The sequence below is a fragment of the Misgurnus anguillicaudatus genome, chromosome 7 (genome assembly GCF_027580225.2).
Source record: "Misgurnus anguillicaudatus chromosome 7, ASM2758022v2, whole genome shotgun sequence".
Lineage (NCBI taxonomy): Eukaryota > Metazoa > Chordata > Actinopteri > Cypriniformes > Cobitidae > Misgurnus > Misgurnus anguillicaudatus.
Window position 1 is genome coordinate 27,299,635 of NC_073343.2, and position 12,519 is coordinate 27,312,153.

A 12,519-nucleotide genomic window follows, 5' to 3' on the forward strand; every position below is an offset into this window, starting at 1 on the left:
GACGGGTTGCACGGCGACGTTACTAACTGGTTGCGCGCGCAACCCAGAGGCAGAAAGAAGAGACGTGCATTGTGTTGTAGGCTAGTAGCGGTGTCTGTAAGTCAAAATGCCAAGGAGTTGTTGCGTGGAAAATAGCACCAACAGAGTCAGTGCTGGGTGCCTGATGTTAACATACCAGTAGATGCGACTATTACGTTACTAGCCTAACATTATAATTCATACATGTATCACAGTAACACTGCAACAATAAAGACAGAAAAACAGATCCAACTAAAATCAAGTTGTATTTATTTACAAACAATAAAGAACGCTTCAATAATTAAGGTTGTTGCAGTAGCGGATCAGCTCACCAATCGGGATTTCTGTCTCCTGGATGCGCGCGCACCCTGCAATGTTTGTAAACTTGCAACCCGTCTATAGAATTTCGGTGATGGCTTCTTTTGGTGTGTTTTTTTGGCAAGGACTAATTAGCAAGACTGCATGGATTTGAGATACCAAATGTCAACTTGGGCTCCAAAATCTCCTACTAAACTGTTTCAAAGAGTTAGTCTGACTTGGATAACACCCCCATGGGTTTCTTATTGCTTGTTTGAAGTGAGTGTAAGATGAGTCAGGCTTTGCTTCTGCATAATACGCGATGTTCAATGCGGGCTGATCTGGTTGAGATAAAACTTAAAAAAGATATTCTCTATCCTGAAGCATCTATGAACCAACTGTGCAATACAATAGGAGGCATTTGGGTCTGTTTCAGTTATTGCCGAGAAATAATTTAAGATATAACAAAAATGTAGGGCTTCATTCTTTGTTACTGTAAGTTTGGGTGGGACATTTGATGGAATTATAAGATTCAAGATGGAAGATGAGCTATTAATATTTATGGCCAGTCTTTCTTGATACACTATCAGACAAAATGGTCAAAAAAGGGTCCCTAGCTGTCACTGGATGGTACCCTTTCAAAAAAAGTAAACATTTGCACCTAACAAGTTCATATTAATACATCAGAATTACATATTGGTACCAAAGAGGCCATATTAGTACCTCAGAGGTACATATTGGTACCAAAGAGGCCATATGAGTACCTCAAAGGTACATATTGGTACCAAATAGGCCATGCGAGTACCTCAAAGGTACATATTGGTAACCAAGATGCCATATTAGTACCTCAGAGGTATATATTGGTACCAAAGATGCCATATTAGTACCTCAAAGGTACATATTGGTACCAAAGAGTGCATATTAGTACCTCAGAGGTACATATTGGTACCATAGAGTGCATATTAGTATCTCAGAGGTACATATTGGTACCAAAGAAAACATGTTAATACCTCAAAGGTACATATTAGTACCACAGAGTGCATATTAGTACTTCAGAGGTACATATTGGTACCAAAGAGGCCACATTAGTACCTCAGAGGTACATATTGGTACCGAACAGACCACATTTGTACATCAGATGTACATATTGGTACCAAAGAGGCCATATTAGTACCTCAGAGGTACATACTGGTACCAAATAGGCCATATGAGTACCTCAAAGGTACATATTGGTACCAAAGAGGCCATATGAGTACCTCAGAGGTACATATTGGTACCAAAGAGGCCATATTAGTACCTCAGAGGTACATATTGGTACCAAAGAGGCCATATGAGTATCTCAGAGGTACATATTGGTACCAAAGAGACTATATTAGTACCTCAAAGGTACATATTGGTACCAAAGATGACATATTCAAACCTTAGTGGTACATATTCGTACAAAAGAGGCCATATTAGTACCTCAGAGGTACATATTGGTACCAAAGATGCCATATTAGTACCTCAGGGGTACATATTGGTACCAAAGATGCCATATTAGTACTGTACCTCACAGGTACATATTGGTACCAAAGAAATTATATTAGTACCTCAAAGGTACATATTGGTACCAAAGAGTGCATATTAGTACCTCAGAGGTACATATTGGTACCACAGAGTGCATATTAGTACCTCAGAGGTACATATTGGTACCGATCAGACCACATTTGTACATCAGATGTACATATTGGTACCAAAGAGGCCATATTAGTACCTCAGAGGTACATATTGGTACCAAATAGGCCATATGAGTACCTCAAAGGTACATATTGGTACCAAAGAGGCCATATGAGTACCTCAGAGGTACATATTGGTACCAAAGAGGCCATATTAGTACCTCAGAGGTACATATTGGTACCAAAGAGGCCATATGAGTATCTCAGAGGTACATATTGGTACCAAAGATGCCACATTAGTACCTCAAAGATGCCATATTAGTACCTCAGAGGTACATATTGGTACCAAAGAAAACATATGTATACCTCAAAGGTACATATTGGTACCAAAGAGTGCATATTAGCACTTCTGAGCTACATATTGGTACCAAAGAGGCCACATTAGTACCTCAGGGGTACATATTGTTACCGAACAGACCACATTTGTACATCAAATGTACATATTGGTACCAAAGAGGCCATATTAGTACCTCAGAGGTACATATTGGTACCAAATAGGCCATATGAGTACCTCAAAGGTACATATTGGTACAAAATAGGCCATATGAGTACCTCAGAGGTACATATTGGTACCAAAGAGGCCATATTAGTACCTCAGAGGTACATATTGGTACCAAAGAGGCCATATGAGTACCTCAGAGGTACATATTGGTATCAAAGATGACATATTCAAACCTTAGTGGTACATATTCGTACAAAAGAGGCCATATAAGTACCTCAAAGGTACCTATTGGTACCAAAGAGGTCATATTAGTACCTCATATGTACATATTGGTACCAAAGGGACAATCTTAGTACCTCAGAGCTTCATATTGGTACCAAATAGACCATGTGAGTACCTCAGACGTACATATTGGTACCAAAGAGACCACATTAGTACCTCAGAAGTACATATCGGTACCAAAGAGACCATATTAGTTAATCAAAGGTACATATTGGTTCCAAAGAGGCCATATTAGTACCTTAGAGGTACATATTGGACACAAAACTTCACAAAAGTTTGAATCCGTAAGTTATTTAAAAGTTAAAAGTATATTAAAGTTTATTTATAAAAAGGTTAATTGAAAACAACAGATTATTGCAATCCTGTATCTAATTTTGTTCATGTGTTTTCTAAACTTGTAGCTAGACCAATGATCGCCGCTCTTCCACTGAGACCAACAGTCAATAATGGCACTGGCCTGCCTAGAAAAGGTCTCACACTGCCATCACCGTCCAGCTCCAAGAAGGACAGCAGCTCAGCAGCAACCAAAAGGTACGACACTAAGACTCATCAGTGCATGCAAATACATACAAGATAATAGTGCAGTGCTTTGTGTTGTAAAGGTCAACTGACATCATTATCAGTTTATGATAAGCAACGCTAAACCTGAAAGAATTAACTCGGGTTTTAAAGTGAGGCGGCTATGACGTACAAAGCAATGCAGTGTGACTGGGTTTTAGGTGATAAAGAACCATATGAATTAGGTTGACATAGAAAAAGAATAAAAAAGAATAAACGTCTTAACATTGTATAAGTGTAATGCATTAAAGAAGTCACCTGCAGCACTTTTGGATTTTCTGGGATCAGTAACCAAACAACAGCAGTAATTGGTACTATAGGTTAATAATTCGCTTGTTTATCATCTTTCTCTCACAGTGAAAATATTCCTTTGAAGCAGCTTATCTTGTCTCAGCTTATCTTGTCACCTAAAGGTTCACTCCTTTATAGTAAATTAATGAATAAACAGAAGTTTAAGATTATAAGACTTCAACCCTCCTTAAGTGTTTTTGTTTGTGAGTGTCAACTGTCTGTCCTATATACTGTACGTTTGTCATCCTGTGAGTTGTTTTGTCCTTTCCCTTCTTGTCTGTGCATGTTGCAGTATGTCCAATCTGCCCAGGTTTCTCCTAAAGATGCCTCACAGGTGAGAGTCTGTTTATTTGAAAGGCTCTGCTTTCATCCCACATTGGCGAACCTTTTTTGTTATCATCTTTATATATGGGTTAGGTCACCCAGAAATTTAAATTCTGTCATCATTTTCATACCTTAATCATAGGCGGAGTTTCGCATTTGTGCTTTGGGGGGGCAAATACAAGACTATTGCAATACTTTAAGATTAGCGAGAGATTGCGGCTTTGAATTAATTTAAACCATATTTATAAACTACATTTTAGCTTTAAGTTACTCTAAATATTATAAATATGAATCAAAAATGAATTATTATATTTCTATTTCATTAACAGCTCAGACAAAATCATATTTTGCTTTGGTTTGGGGGGGTAGTGCCCCCCTGCCCCCCCAAACTCCGACTAGGGATGTAATATACCACAATTTACAGCACTCATGTTTTGTGCTTTACGGCTTTCTCTATTAAAAATAATGTCTAATATAATGTAAAGAACGTTCTTTATAAAATCATAATATCTTTAATATTAACTAAGTAAAGTCATGTCAATTGAAATCTCATAAAATCTCATGATCATGAAATCAATGTTAAATCTATGAATCTTTAATCTGAATTTCACAGTCAAGGTCAAATTTTATGGTGTTTTTGCACCTTCTTCGAATCTGGGATGCTCAAATTTTCCTTTTGTGTTCTATAGAAGAATAATAGTTATATACTTTGGACAACATGGGGTTATTATGATATAATTTATTTTCTGAATTGATCATTTATGGTTTATTCATTATTCAGCAGCAGATCTTTACAAACAGGCCATTTTCTGAGTAAGGTTTGTGATATCCCTAAAACTACTGTAAAAATACCCCGTCACACTTAAAGGTGCATTGTGTAACTTTTAGAAGAATCTCTTGACAGAAATGCAATATAATATACCTAACTATATTATCAGTGGTATATGAAGACCTTACATAATAAACTGTATTGTTTTTATTACTGGAAATAATGTTTAAACTGGTGCTGATATACATTAAAGGCATTATAAGGATCTGTTATGTTTCATCTATTAAGTTTTGGATGTAGATATGTATATCTTTTGAATTAAGTGCGCAGTAAACTCTGTTGCCATGAAACTCCTACTAGCGCCATTCATTTCATATACACTCCCGGCTGTCCTTGCCTGCCAGTATGGGGGCTACACAGAATGGGTCATGTGACATCCGGACCTTTATAGACTAACTATTGCTTGTTGCTTCTGTACATATTTCTATTATTTACACTGAGCCTAACAAAGCATGAGGATACCGCTGACTTTTTTTTACAGTTGATAACACCATCCACCAATGGCTAGGCCAGATGAACTTTAGCCCTCCAGTCTGGATTAGACTTAAACCTGGCAACCAGCGAATTGCTGATGGGGTCTTTTCTTTTGTTGTGAAGATTTAAAGGGTTCCCACTAACAAAGCAATGGCAAACTGGGGCATGAACAAGTCACACAGAAGAAAACACATTTGATAGTGGTTGTTTGTCTTGTATGTGCTTGCCATGTCTCTGGGGAAAGCCGGTGTCTGTTATAATTGGCCGGTCAGCAGTGATGTTACCAGTATTATCTCTACACTGCCATTTCCTGCGCTTTGTTATACTGTTTACATTTATGAGGAGATTTGGTTCCTGTTTGAGGTAGGCTATTGTAGGAAATTAGGTTCAGGAAAGATCATTTTGTTGTTGGAAACAGGTCAAATGTATTAAAAAATATTAAATACAATTAATAAAGACGTTTTGTTGCTCAGGAAAGTCATGTAATCTGCTTTATGTGATTCTTTTTGATAATTGACTTTCTAACACTTTTAAAACTTCTATACTTCTATAATATAGGTTTTAGGAGAAATACTTGAGTATATCTTGAGTAATACTTGTTGTTGCATATGTCTTTTCTTAGTTAACAGTTGACTACATGTTTATAAGATTATAATCTATTTATGAGGACAATAAAACTTGCAATAATACTATACTTATATAATACTATACATACTTTATATTTTATAACTTCCCAATTTCTTCCTTTCTTCTAAGCTTTACAGCATTTAAACATTGTAAAAGGCACTATATAAATAAATATGACTTGACTTTCCAGTGAAAATGTTTTAAGTATTGCCTCTGTCTCTTGCACTCACAGCACTGTGAAGAGAACAAATTCATCAGAACAGGTGGGTCCCAAAAGGAAAGACAGTGTGGATTCCAAAACCAATCGAACCCGTGCTGGTTCCATTGGGAGCAATGCAAGTGGAAAGAAAGTCACAGAAACGTATGTAAAAATATTATTCTTTGTACCCATAATAAAAAAAAATCTGTATTGAAATAGAAACAGAAATAAAAACAACTAATAGCAATAAATAAAAACAAGTGTGACCCCGCCCGTGAAAACTCTGCTAAAGTCATTTTTGTGATCTTCTGTTTTTTTTTGTTGTTGTTTTTTTTTTACATAAAATCATCATACATACAGTAATATAAAACACACTGTAAAAATATAATCTTTATATCTTTCAAATTGACTGAGTAAGACCATGTCAAATATTGAAATCAATGTGAAACTAATAATTAAAATCAAACTTTGATGTAGATATTTAGAGATTTCTGGGATTTCACCTACAGGGTCACAAGTACACACACATACAGGGTTCAAAATTTAAAAAACTTTCAGATGTGCCTGTAGCCAATAAATGTAAAAAATTGTCACATTTTTTAACTCACCATTACTCTGTATTTTTGGGATGTTTTGAGATTACTTAGCAATTCATTATTATTTATTAAAACTGTATAAATTATTTTTGACAATGTAATATCAAAGTGTGTTGCTCTTAGCATCGCATAAAAATTATCTATTATTTAGTAGAGTAGTATATTTGTATACGGTATGTGACCCAGGATCACAAAACCAGGTATAAAGATTCTGAAATTGAGATTTAAATAAACTTTCCATTTAAATGTATGGTTTGTTAGGATAGGAGAATATTTGTCCGAGATATTATTTTGAAAATGTGGAATCTGAGGGTGCAAATAAAATCAAAATATTGAGAAAATCGCCTTTAAGTTGTCCAAATAAAGTCTTTAGAAAACATATTAATAATGACAAATACATTTTTTGATACATTTACAGTAGAAAATTTACAAAATATCTTCATTGAACATAAACTTTACTTAATATCCTAATGATTTTTGGCATAAAAATGTATAATTTTGACACATATAATGTATTGTTGGCTATTGCTACAAATGAAGAGTGTGGTTCCAAAATGAAATGAAATAAATCCATTTTGACTAATTTCGGTAAAAATGTGTTTTCTATACCAAGAAAGTGACAAGATGACAACCCCTATATTCTGTTACAAACTTTCACACAGCATCTTTAGGTTATAATAACGTTAAAAAATGTAATCCATAATTTGATTTTCAAATATTTATTATAAAACTTTTTTTCTGCAAAATGCGATAAATCTATTGAATCAATATATAAATGTGCATTCATCTTTGCCATGTTAAATTCAATTAGTTGACTAGTGATATACATTGATTTAAAAAATAAACATTAATGGCAGTAATCAAAACACTTTATATTGTCATATTAAGAACACTGTCATTGCTGCTGCCATTCCTTGAGACGTCGTCACTGAACTTTTTTGACAGCGATCAGCTGTAAAATATTTTGTCCTGCTCAATTTTCATTGACTTAAAATGATAAAGTAATAGAAATTTTTTCATAAGATCCACTGGGGTCAATGTGTTAGCATGACAGAAACTTGATGCTGTCGTGGAGAAGAAGCAACAGCCGGCATTTTTCCTTTGCCCGAGTGCCTCTAACATAAATTATTCCATTCCCATTTTTCTGATCACGAAGTACAAAGTAGATGAGGAAAACTAGGATTCAACGCGCCGCCATTGTTGTTTACAATGCGTGGAATGGTGCACTGTGATTTGTTGAGCGGATTTATTGCATTCTGCAGAGAAGGAGGACTGCCATTTATCGCGTTTTTGGGAAAAATGGAGAAAAGATGACAGAATAAAATGGCAGATATCAAATGTTGCGTAAAATTAAGAATTTACTTTTTAATACTGACCTGATAGGCTGATACAGTACTGATTTGTTTTTTTATTTATTTTTAATAGCGTTTATCGCATTTTCGAACCAAACTCTTCAAATGTGCCATTTGGTTTTGTGGACAGGGGTCACATAATTGCATAAATTGCTTAATGCTATATGCATGAAATAGTTCTTGAATTGAAATCCATGCATTTCATACCTTTTAAAGTCCCCAGCCATTTAACACTTGCCAAATGTTATTTTTGGACCTTTTGGGCCCATGCTGTATTAAACAAATGCATACATACATGCGCATACACTTACACACATTTGAATGACTTGCTTCCTCTCTTACTTCTTACAGCAAACAGAGAGAGCCTGTGTTCAGTGCAGGTAAGAGTCAGGTGGCCTGTTCCCATAATGTTCCCATGTGAAAGAGTAATGTGCCTCTGAGCCAAGACTGGATCAGTCACAAACAACATAACAAATTTGTTCTCTCGTTTCTTTTTTTGACTGCACCAAAGCGAGACATTAAATGAATGTTTTTAAAACTTGCCTCTTGCCTTTAAAATAAATGGCCGACCATCCAGCATTTATTTTTTAGCGGTAATGCAATTTGTAAGACAGAGTACAGATGTTGCTACGGGATCACAGTAAATCAGATTGCTTTCTTAATCGAAAGAAACAAGCAGGAGATAAAATAAATCCAGAGCTTGCTGTATGTGTGCTCTCCAGTCGTGGCTCATGGAAGATCCATTTCAATTGCACTGGTCTATATCAATCCATACAGTCCATCAGTTCATCCCGACATCTAATAACAAGCTAATCCATTTCCAGTAAAACATCATCCATCTCTTACCAACAACATATAGTTTTCCTTCTCTTGTTTTGGTGTTTGTATTTTTCTTTTCATCAGTTTACACTTAATTTTATTCTTTCTTATTTAGATTTTTATTGTAATTTAAATGGTTTGTGACAAAGTAGTTCACAACCATATTACTGAATATTGTTTCATATTACAATTAAACAATTCCCATCTCCTTTTTGTATTAGTGTGCGTAGCCATACATTATGAGGCAGAATGAATCAAGCAGTTCTGCCGGAGGACAATATTGTATGTTCTTTATATTTGACCCAGTTACAGTAATTAACTGTGCTAAAAACTAATTGAAGTCATAAAGATGGCTAGTGCAGATGTTAAATATACCAAATGGAAAATGAATACCTGGGTTAGAGCACTGGACTGTGCTTATAAAATAATGAATCGTATTTGGTTAGGGAGCTCTTTGCAATTTCACATGACTGTCTCTGTCTCCATACATTCATAAAGGGATGCGACGTGTGACTCACTGCAAAGGTAGGCAATGGTGTCAACTGTTCCTTGTGTGAGCGGCTCTGTGGATGTAACTTGATTCTTAAGCCAGAGTAAAGTCATTGTAATCGTATTAAAGAACGAGAGATTGTAAGCAAATTCAATCCTGCTTACAAAAGCAAAGACTGTAAATAGCTTTTATCAGCATGAGCTTTAACCTTCTATACGTCTCTTTAAAGACCTCATGAAATGGCTTGAGTGAAGTTTTTTGTCTGTATTGATGGTTTCCCTATATTAAGAGGCTCGTCTTCTATTTTTTAATGGCCAGTTGTCTGCACATTCTCAGAAAAAAAGTACAAGAAGGTACAAAAGTTGTCATTGAGGTAGAAGCTACCTTTTCAAAAAGTCCTTAATGGTATTGTTCCAAATTGGTACATTTTAGGCCCTTTTTAAAGGTACTGTCCCAGTGACCGCTTTTGTACCCTTTTTTTCTGAGAGTGTAGCATCATCACAGCCCTGATATCTGATTGGCTGCTTGCTATTGCTAATCATACGCAGACAGCCTGATCTCACAAATTTCCGTGTTATGGTCACGGAATATTTTGCGCGTTTGTCCGTGTCATTGCCACGGATCTCCGCATTTTTCAGTGTCTTTATTTTCTTACCATTGTCGCTTGGGTGTGGGGTTAGAACGACTTTCTGTTACATAAAATGACATCCTAACCCAAACTCCAAATCTAACCCCAAACCCAAGCGACAATGGTTTAAAAATAGGAAAAACAATTGAGTAACCAATACGAGAAACTGACACGGAAAAGAAAGTCTGTGGTACGGACACGGAAGGATGCGGAGATCCTTGACGGTGACATGAGTGAATGCGCTAAATATTCTGTGACTATATCAGGTTGTACGCAGACCATATTTTTATTCTAGAAAATATGTTATTGGTCAAAAACTTGAATTATGTCCTATATTTAAAAATTTTGTTGTGTTTTGTTTGGTCCAGAGAATAACTAAAATCAATTTAAAATAATTTTTACTTTCAAATTTACGACCCTTTCAGTCAATTCAATTCAAAGTCTTTATTACAAGATTAGAAGCATCAAAGTTTGATTTCAGTCATTGATTTTAATCTTTGACATGGTCTTACTCAGTCAATATTAAAGATATCAAGGTAATATTTTAACAGAATGATCATAAAAAATTGGTTCAACTTTCAAAAAATGTATTATCTGTTTGCCTAATATTTTTGAGTTGATTCAACTCAAAAATATTAGTTGATAATTTTACACAACTTTCTTTTGAGTCAACTAATATTTTTGAGTTGAATGAACTTAAAATTTTAAAGCAACCAGGTAACTCAAATCTTTTTTACAGTGTAGGATGATTTTTTTGTAGAAAACAGTAGGCTTAAAGGAGCGCGCCGACTTTTTGGGACTTTGGCTTATTCAGGGTATTCCCCAGAGTTAGATCCCCAGAGTTAGACCCTTTTCATCTCCTTGCGTGCCGTAAAATAGTAAAATGTTGCCGTTATTTTGTCACTTATTGGGAGCAGTATGCTAGCTGGAGCCATTTACTTCCAGTCTTTGTGCTAAGCTAAGCTAGCGGTGGGTGTATCAGACATAGTTCTGGCATGCACGGAGATGAGGGAGGTATGTGTGGACTTGTCTAGCTCTGGGGGATGCAGTGGATGGGCTGGGGTCCCAAAGGGTCGGTGTGTTCCTTGAATCACAAAATTTTTAAGCTGGGTTTTCAGAGACTTGGTCACATTTGGTAATATGCTAGCGTACAGATAAAATATGGCCTTAATAGGAAACTCCACTTTGTTTGAAAAGATGCTCATTTTCCAGCTCCCCTGGAGTTAAACATTTGATTTTTACCGTTTTGGAGTCCATTCTGGAGATCTCTGGGTCTGGCGCTGCCACTTTTGCCATGGCTTGGCACGATCCATTGAATCTGATTGGACCATTAGCATAACGCTAAAAAAAACAAAGTTTCAATATTTTTCTTATTTAAAACTTTACTCTTCTGTAGTTACGAAGTGTACTAACCAGATGGAAAATTAAAATTTGCAAATTTCTAGGCCAATATGGCTAGGAACTATACTCTCATTCTGGCGTAGTAATCAAGGACTTTGTTGGCGTACAATGGCTGCAGCAGGCTCAATGATATCACGCAGCGCCCGAAAATAGTCCCCTTGGTAACTTCCAATAGCAAGGGACTTTTTTTGGGCACTGCGTAATATCATTGCAAAACTCTTTGGTTATTTTTTAGCGCAGTGCTAATGGTCTAATCAGATTTAATGATTTGTGCTGGGCTATGCTGAAAGGGGTACCGCCAGACCCGGAGATCAGCTGGGTGGATTCCAAAACGGTCAGGGTCAGGTGTTTGGCTCTACGGGAGCTGGATAGTGAGCCTATTTTCAAAAAAAGTGTAGTGTCGCTTTAAAGCATGAAACGTACACTTTAATCCTAAGCATTTTCTTTACCAGTATGTGTATTCCCTGGGCTTCAAACCCATGACCTTTGTGTTGCTAGCACAATGCTCTATCAGTAACACAAAGCAAGAACAAAACTTAGCCCCAAAACTCCACTGGGTCTATCATGGGGTCTATCTGACAATTTGAGTGCTCTGGCTTTATCATAACCGAATCAACACCCACAGAGCTGTCCTACATAAGGATATGGTTTGATCTGACGAATGCGTGTTTGAAAGAACTTCCCCACTTTTTCCAGAAATGCCACCCTTCCCAGTGAACTAATGCTCACTTTGTTTAACACCCATCTGAGCAATGCCAACCTGTGGTTGATTGCAGTGATTTGCAGTGATGCTAAAACACAACCTAAGTGACATTGCGTTGACAACTGGATGTTTTTTCACTGCTCGCAGCATTATCTTCACACCACCATGGGAGAATCATGTTCTCCCGCAGTCTCACAGCAGTGCATCGAAAGGCTTTTATTTCATTAGTATAGTGCTGCTTTTTTGCTTTACGCACACGTTTGTTCAGCTCTTAAAGGGCATTTATCATCCTGCATTTTATCTCAACCAGCTCTTCTGGTTTTTCTGTGAAATTGGAGTTTGGTGTATATTATATGTCAGGCATTAGATGACACATTGTTTTGCAGTGAGTTGAATTTATTTTCCTCGAACCCGACTCTATTTTCTCTCTTCAATGTTGATGCAACAAGATGTCAGTGACTCAATACACCCACT

The 12,519-nt window shown here is 36.3% G+C and overlaps 1 protein-coding gene across 12 annotated transcripts in view; it reads left to right on the top strand.

The window, feature by feature from the left end:
• The window catches only part of eml1 (EMAP like 1), a 75,658-nt gene that overhangs the window by 47,428 nt on the left and 15,711 nt on the right, over positions 1-12,519 (top strand). For 7 of the 12 annotated variants that reach the window (XM_073869672.1, XM_073869671.1, XM_073869675.1 and 4 more), the window contains 5 exons: positions 3,156-3,285; positions 3,896-3,937; positions 6,090-6,218; positions 8,356-8,384; positions 9,322-9,348. In XM_073869672.1, the coding sequence (XP_073725773.1) occupies positions 3,156-3,285; positions 3,896-3,937; positions 6,090-6,218; positions 8,356-8,384; positions 9,322-9,348 (357 nt within the window). The remainder of the gene's footprint in view (positions 1-3,155; positions 3,286-3,895; positions 3,938-6,089; positions 6,219-8,355; positions 8,385-9,321; positions 9,349-12,519) is intronic. The other 5 variants (XM_073869674.1, XM_073869678.1, XM_073869680.1 and 2 more) reach the window with 3 other exon arrangements.